Raw genomic sequence first — 8,447 nt, 5'->3', positions numbered from 1 at the left:
AACACCTCATTTGTAGTTCAAGTCTCATGTTTAAATCAGGGGTAAATCAAATTTGTTTGGTGCTTAAGCAAAATGTTTAGAAGACGAAATAAATAACAGTTTCAAAATTGCCGCGAAGCACTTGCTAGCTTTTTCTCGATATGTTATGTTACAGTAATAGTCAGTTCCCAGACACTTTGTCCATATTGTTAGATTTAGGAAATTCTGAAATTTTAATATTCTGTAATGGATCATTTGGCCAGATTAAAATATTCCTTAATAAAGCTTTAAAGTCAAAGTGTGTGCTCAATTTTCCTGGAGAGGGTCTGAGCTGAAACCTTGTTATATGGGGGCAAAGTGGTCTCTAATGCTCAATTTTCCCTTTTGTACTGACCAAGTTCATTTTATTCACATTCTGACAACTTGGAGAATCACTGGAAACATAGTCTTGGCAAAAGATGCCAGTATGTCAACTGAAAACACATGCAATCGAAGAATGCGACAAGTGAGCACAATCATATATATTTGTACTACTAAAGAAACACTTCACGCTATCAATGAAGATCGAAAAGAACTAACTGGTCCAACAGAAAAACATTGTATTCGAGAACCATCACCTTGCGTTTTACTTGAGACCACATGTGCATCTCTACATTACGACGATATACGAGCTACGAGCATGAACGCTCTCCATCAAACAGCCAGTTCAACAATGCATTTTACTCCTTGATAACTGCTCAACACACGATAATCAATCAACCTGAACTTGCTGCTAGAACACCGCGGCATGACAAGAAGCAGCTCCTGAAACATTTTATTTACAGACTACTTCAGTAAGTAAAATCATGACCTGGGCTATCAGAATGCATATCCATGGACGCATCGGCAGAGTTACTGCTATTGGACTCCCTATTTTGCTGCTGGACATTCGTTTCGTTGTTTCTTGCTCCATTTGAAGGCTGAACGTTGTTTAAAAGGAAACCTCCTTGAGCAATTTGATAGTTCTGCAGGCTTCGTCGAACAGGGCTTGAAAGTGCATTTGAGAAAACATAATTCTTCGATTGCATATCATGATCTGATCGTACGCCATGTCCTGGAGCTGCTACACCAATTGAGCCCGAAGAGACTGGAAAGGCTGAATTTGCGAAATGCATTGGTTGAGAGTGCTGGTTCTGCGGCGGTCTAGGCGAAATTGAATGGTCCTCTCCACTATAGTCCAGTTCCGACTGACAAGATCAGTAAATGCAGTTTTAGACGCATAAAACATAGATCAAATGTCAAAAAATAATTAAAGTGTGGTGTACGATTATTATGACCAATCATTTAATGAAGAAAGCAACAATAAAAGGACAAAAAAGGGCGAACTAAGGAGTAAGGATAAAACATTTTGCAACCTCCACATAATTTTCAATTCTGTATCAGCATAGTATGAAAATAGCTTCTGCACAAAATACAGGAAAACTATCATCTTCACAGGTAGACCCCTTCGATGGCCAATTTCTCAGCCAAGGCATTTCTAACCATGGCAAAAGCATAGGTCATCCCTGTTTTACTTTATACAATCCGATAACAAACAGGCCGACAAAGTGAAATTCAATTAGGGTATTATTTTTCCATTATAACTAGGAACCAGAGGTGCATGATCTTACAATTTGCTTGCAAAAAGATTTTAATAATACTATAGAAGAACCATCATCTTTTCAGTATCTGATTAAAGTTTTTTTCCACATTCAAATAAGACATGCACATATAATCCTCACAATATAGCTAGCAAATGGAGAGAACTAGATGGAAGTATCTCAAAGAGAACGAGGAGCACGGAACGCCATCACAATATAGCTGAAAAGACGCTCATTTCTCTTAAAACCAAATGATCACAATGAACATGTTATAGAAGAAATGAAATCATAAGCTAAAACTGACACTTCCAGATCTATAATTCAGCAAATCACCTTTTAAACAACCATAATCTAGCAAAGACCTTATCTCAAAAAAGCATTTCTTTGAAGTTAATTGGTTGAATAGACTGTAACATGAGCATCACATGCAGAGCACATTCAACAACAACAACAACAACTACCCAGTAAAATCCCACCAGGTGGGGTCTGGGGAGGGTAATGTGTACGCAGACCTTACCCCTACCCGATAGGGCAGAGAGGCTGTTTCCGATAGACCCTCGGCTCAGAGAAAAAGAAAACAAGAAAAGAAAAGACAAGTATATAAATTTTGAATGCAGAGCACATTCAAAATTTTACAAAGTTCTTCATAACACAAGTATATAAATCAAAACCGAAGAAAATCAGATTTAATAATAAGTAGCTTCTTATTGCTGTCTCAAATCTTCTCCAGGCCCAAATTTCCATGTCATATCAAATTCTACATGACCAGAAATCAGTAGGCTGATCTACTACAAACATATCAGTAGCACACCTATATTTCATTCCTTGAGAAATTCCACAATAGCAAGGATGGTGCTATCCAGCAAGGACGTATCATCCATTAACGTAAAATAATACAATTTTTTTGCTTCCAGGACTTTGGTCTAGTGGTAAAAGCGCAGCACATGATGTGTGGGTCAGACGCAAGTCATAGATTCGAAGCTACTATTTAAGCGGAGAAGAGTAGAGGACGGGTCCGCTATTGACCAAGGTTAGAACCGTGCGTCACTGGCCCTTGGAAAGTACTTGATTATCGAAAAAAGAGATACAAATTTTTCACATAACCACAGCGAACATGAAATATTCTTCACAGAGTCATCTCCTAGTCGTTAACCAATTAGGATGACTTAGCAGTTAGCACTATGCAAATTTTATTAGAAAGTTCAGAGAAGAAGTAAACTGCAAACATGCTGAGCTGATCAAATAGCAGGTCGAGAGCCGCTGAAACCATCTGAAGTCCTATATCTCCATTCTCATGTTTTTCTCCGACCTGGGATAGCACCCTCAAACATTATTCGTATAAGTGAGGTTGCTCTAAATAAAAGTTAAGCTTGCGTTTCTACTTTATTTTTTGGCGTTTTCTTTTTTTGGTTTGGGGGTGGGGGTTGGATAATTTATAAAGCCTTAAGGGTTTTGCACTAGGCTGGTGCCAAAATGGCAGGAGAGCAGCAATTAGATGAAAAACTTAGCACCTAATCCACAGAGAGATACAACTACACCAAAACAAGCAAAGCAAATAATACCATCTTGAGTCTCCTTGCATACCCTTACTACCATTGACTCCCCATTGGTTCCACTTTCCTCTATCAACTCATCTCACTCCTTTCCTCCTACTCAAAATGTTCTCTTTTTTTTTTCGGCAAGAGTGTAGCTCATGATGTGTGGGTTAGCCGCACGTCGCGGTTTCGAACCAACCCGCACGTCAACGGTTTGAACCTTGCCGTAGACAAAACTTGGTTTTAAGTAGTAGAAAGTCAGGCACATTATCCACCGAGTTACGAATCGTGAGCCACAGTCCTCGGTAGAACTCCAAAATACAAAAGGTATTCTCAATTGATAATGCACAATAGTACAAACATAGTGTTGATTATTGTTTCGTGGGTTCATAACGAGGAATTTTGAATAAGATTTGAGAAGAACTATAGTAGAAGAGCTCAATTAGGACGCTAATCATGTTATATGCTCTACTAGCTGGTAGGTAACAGAATTGTGCATGAAAGGGTAAGTCGGAAGCTTTCCAAATGAATCTATTATTACTTTTAGTGAAGAAAGATAGATCACCTAGATAAGGTGGGAGCATAAAAGATAAAGCTGATGCATTACAAGCATAAAAACTCTGAAAAGGAGAAAAGCTCAGCGGCAGCACCAGAGTGAGCAATAGTAAAGTAAAGGTGTTTACTGATAGTGGGCAGTGAATCACCAGATTGGCAGATTCTATGAACTGAGCGGTTTGTCAGCCAAATGAACGTTCAGGTCAGATTGTAACTTTTTTTTTGTTATAAGGAGGTCAGTTTGTATCTCTTTCTATTTCATCAAGATCGTTTTTCTCTTTTCTTAATCTAATCCAAGAAAGATCAGTTTCCGAGTCTCCCCACTTTCAATAGAAAAGGAATGAATTTCCACTATAGGACCCTGAGCACAAAAGATAAGCTGGACTAGAACATCTCAAACATCTAGTTTCATGATCATACTGCTCCCTGTTCATTGAACAAAGTTCTCACGAGCTATTTCCTGAGAAGATAAAGATCTCCACAGATAGACATGAAAGGAAATCAACTAAAAGGTAGGCACAAAACTGAGACAGATAGAAAAAGAACCTGCAGGTAGTTCATTATGTCAGCAATTGTCACTCTGGATCCTCCCTCTTGTTGTCTCAAGATCGATTGATACAGTTTCTCCTATAAAGATGTATCAGGTCAAAATCAAATGTCATGATTCATTCGAAACCGAATCCCCACAATACAAGATCATTCACTTTAAAACACAACAAAGAAAAATGTCAAACATAAAAAAACATCAGGAAACCTTAATAAACACAAGGCATAATCAAAGCCTAGAAACAAGATGTACTTGCACGTTCCTAGCTAGATTAAAGGCATAACTACATAGTTCAGTTTGGAGATAATTATCAGTTATCACCAAGTCCAATCTGCAACCAAAATAGAACTGAGTGATTAATACTTTGAATCCTAAGTTCCTAACTTTCTTTACGCATACATTTGAGAACAGAAAACCAGAAAATATTGTGAACAAAGGGAAACCCAAGTAACATTTGTACAGATAAGCAAGAAACAAAATGATGAATTACCTTTCTCCGACCTATTCTTTACTGACCAAGTGCATCATTATGGGAGACAAAAGTCTTGTCTAAATCAATGTATGTAATTTCTTCCAGAGCTGCTATTCAATTTTGTTTATCTGTTTTCCTAGTAGGTCAACTAGGGGTCGAAAATGCTATTCAACCCATACAGATTTTCAAACAGAATTTGTGATGACTATATTTCTTTGGCAAAAATCAAGTTCAATCTCTTAACTGAAATAAAGCTCAGTCCAGAGGGTGGGTTAGCACGGAGATCTGCTTGCAGGGAGCTACAAAGCATCTTTTTATATTCGTAGTTTTTGCCCCTTTCTTCTTTCTTCTTCTAACACTCTTTACTCGGTACATTATTTCTTTCCACTACCCTCTCCAGGGAGCTAAAGCTTCCTTTAGAATATAGGGTCGTTTTGTTGGAGGTACTAAGAAAATCAGCTCAGCATAAGATTCAGCATAAAATAATACAGTGGTTGATTTGGAGGATTAGAAAAAATAATCCTCACATAACTTATGCAACGTTTGGTTGACCGTACAAGTAAAAAAAAGATACCTACATAACTTAATGCAATGGTTGGTTGGCGGGATTAAATAATTCGCACTATATTATGTTGAAACTTATGTATTAATTAATGTGGGATAATGTGGAATATGAAAACCTGTAATAAACATAGATTAACAATTTTGAAGACAAAAATGCCTTTAAAGTAGGCAACACTTGCATAATAATTTATACAGTGGACTGCATAACAATCCTTATAATATTAGTCATTGTATAACAATCCCTTTGTTATTATTCACCGGATAAACAATCCCTGAATCATAAGCCCAACATAACTAGAATGTGAACCAAATGACCCCTCAGGGATTTTACAATTTTTTTTCATTTATCTCCTATCACCCATTACTTGGTGCCTTCAACAAACAACCATTCTTTATCCATCTTTAACCGTTCTTCTTTCCGTATTACTTCTATTCTCTGTCCTTGGAAGATCTTAAAGATAACTCCTTTTTCCCTATCTTCCCGGGGATACCAGCTAAGTGCATCCTTTTTTGAGAAAGGAAAGGGATAGAATGGTAAAACTAAGTCATCCTTTTTTGAGTAAGAGTTTTTTTAAAGTAAGACCAGCAAAGTGCCTCCTATGCATGTGAAGCCTAACATACTCCTCCAACTTCTCTAAACCTTAACCTCTTTCAGCACAAAGCATGCCTCTTCATCTATATCAACCAACCACGGCTCCTTTCCTTCTAATGCAGTTTTTTTCTCAATTGCCTATCCAAAAGCTATTGATGACAATGTTTATATTCTCCTTATTTGCATCAAAACCCTCTTATTTCATGCTAATAATAAGGACTGCCGTATAACCTTAGCGTTTAGGGCTTTGCCCAACTTCACTCTTCCAATCTCCTATCAAGGCCTTCCATAATCCACTCTTCGTTTTCCTCTTACCTTTACCCTCTACCTTTGCTTCTTAGATACTTCTATTTGGTTCTTTTTTTTTTCCTTTTTTTTTTATGATAAGGACTTCTATTTGGTTCATCTCTAGCCATTTCGTTTAAGAGAACTTTCCAACTTAACGCCTAATGATTCATGCTTTCCACTTCCATATCCTCCCCTGTATTCTCTAAAGACTCTAAGGGCTCGTTTGGTACGACGGATAAGGGATTAAATTTGAGATGAGTTTATCCCATGTTTGGTTGGGATAAAATCGTGGTATAACTAATCCCAGGATTAGTTATCTCGGGATTGTAGTATTTTTTTATCCCTATGCGAGGGTGGGATAACTAATCCCGGATAATTAATCCGGGGATAATTAATCATAAGATAACTTGTTTCCCAACCAAACGACCCCTAAAGCCCCTGCTTGTTTGTGCACAAAATATACCTCCTTCACATACATCAATCACATAATGCTTTCTTTCCTTCTACTTTCCGCCTATCCAACTACCTGCTACTCTTTGTCTATCCAACCCACTATTGCCTTCTACATTCTTTCTCTCTGGTTGGATCATCTTTTCAACTTCCTATCAATCTATTATTTTGAATAGATTATTTTCATTGTTTGCGTCAACCAATCAATGACTCTTACAGGCAAAGTCAATCCCATACAACCTTCAGCGTCTGGATTCCTCTTACATCTCCTATCACCTATTAAACAGTATCTTCAACAAGAAGTTACCTCACATGTAGGAGTAGTCACCTTTCTTTTCCTTATTACCTAAAATTTCTGCCTTTGCTTCCTATTATTGTCCAAAAAAATGCAACCGAAAGTCATTAGTTATCATCGAGAAACGAGGCTATTAGTGCAAGACTTTTACATGATAGTTGTCTAGTTGAGCTTATCCAGTTAACCATACTGATCCAACAACTGCAAACAGCAATCAAGCTCCCACTAAGAAGAGCAGAGGCACTGAAAACAAACTACGCAAATAAGTTGGCCTCATCATTCATACCATTCATAAGGCTCTCCACATATTAGGAAGCATTCAAAACAAAACATTTAGAGCTGAACCATCCCAGATACAAACCAGTTCACTTCTTTTAAACACCAGAATGAAGAGAAACCGAGTCCCTCCTAGGTTATTATTCACTTTTTAATGGTATATCCAAACAACGTTATTGTAGTTAACTGAAATGTACATTTCTCGACAACTGAGGTGCCCTGGGGCTCTGGTTCAGAGTTAAGTATACAACGGAGGATATGTGGATAGGGTTTGGTATTGAGGTTTACCGTATAAAAAAAATTAAAATGTCTAAATTCTCTACATTAAAATTTCAAGCCTCAAAAATACACAAAAAAAAAAAAAACAAATTCTTAATATCAGCATTTACCAAACAAGTCTTTGCTACTTGTGCTTTTACTTAATTAATCAACCGTAAATGTAAATGGCTATAAAAACAAAAACAAAAACAGATATTTAACAATAAACAATTAATTGAAAATAAGGAAATAAATACCAAGCCGTGGCGTTCACCCGCCTGAAAGGAAAGCTTCTGTTGGTTCATAGCCTGAGTATAAAGCTGTGAAAGCGAATTCGCTCCGCTACAAAACGTCGAATACATGCTTCGATCCACCTCATCCAGCTTCGATGCCAATGACTTCCGCTTCTTCCCCATCTTAACACGACACCGTTTTCCACGTGACTCTGCGTCTTCTCTCTCTTCGCTCTCTCTCTCTCTCTCTCTCTCTATAACTCAATAGTCATTCGGTCCTTTCGTTTCCTTGTGTGAATCGATGAATCTCCGGGGATCGGACGGCGACTACGAGCGGCGGAAGGAGGAGGCGTGAGGGGTTGAAAGTGCTTTGAAAACTGTAATTGGAAGCTAATGTATAGCTTTCTTATAACAGCTGCTACCTCATGTTTGTTTGTTCCATTTGTGAAAGGGAGAGGGTGCATGGTAAGTTATCTTGTGCTGGCACGTACCTTTTTAATATCCACGTGGGAATGGGGTTATATTTTCGTGCCAATTGGGCTGTCGGTTGAGATGGACTTACCAATAATATGACACTTTTATCCGTTTGGCTAGAACTTCAAGGTTAAAAGTTAAAATTATTTTTTACGACAATCAAGAAACAATACTTATTAAATTTAAAATTCGTCAAAATAGCCTGAGCAAGTAATTTTTCAGACTTATAATCGAAAAATAGACAGTGTTCGCAAAATCATTAAAAAATAGCCAATGTTTTACTGAAACACGAAAAGTTCCAGCATAATAT

General features: G+C 37.6%; 1 protein-coding gene across 1 annotated transcript; it reads right to left on the bottom strand.

Moving 5' to 3' along the window:
* Positions 1-354: 354 nt before the first annotated feature.
* Positions 355-8,118, bottom strand: LOC109209385. Its single transcript, XM_019372648.1, has 3 exons — positions 7,688-8,118; positions 4,235-4,315; positions 355-1,205 (listed from the first exon to the last, which is right to left on the bottom strand). Exons 1-3 carry the CDS (start codon positions 7,844-7,846, stop codon positions 810-812), a joined length of 636 nt encoding a protein of 211 aa, XP_019228193.1. The 5' UTR covers positions 7,847-8,118; the 3' UTR covers positions 355-809.
* Between the last annotated feature and the right edge of the window lie 329 nt (positions 8,119-8,447).

The sequence above is a fragment of the Nicotiana attenuata genome, unplaced genomic scaffold, assembly GCF_001879085.1.
Source record: "Nicotiana attenuata strain UT unplaced genomic scaffold, NIATTr2, whole genome shotgun sequence".
NCBI classification, from domain to species: Eukaryota; Viridiplantae; Streptophyta; class Magnoliopsida; order Solanales; family Solanaceae; genus Nicotiana; species Nicotiana attenuata.
Note: the sequence above shows the minus strand (reverse complement) of the source record. Positions and strands in the feature narration are given on the sequence as shown.

Bases quoted from the DNA above. Each gene is read 5' to 3' on its own strand.
- LOC109209385 (XM_019372648.1), bottom strand. From the start codon at position 7,846: ATGGGGAAGAAGCGGAAGTCATTGGCATCGAAGCTGGATGAGGTGGAT. The intron at 4,316-7,687 runs GTATTTATTTCC...ACATCTTTATAG, and splicing joins CGGGTGAACGCCACGGCTTG to GAGAAACTGTATCAATCGAT. The intron at 1,206-4,234 runs GTTCTTTTTCTA...TGATCTTGTCAG, and splicing joins ACATAATGAACTACCTGCAG to TCGGAACTGGACTATAGTGG.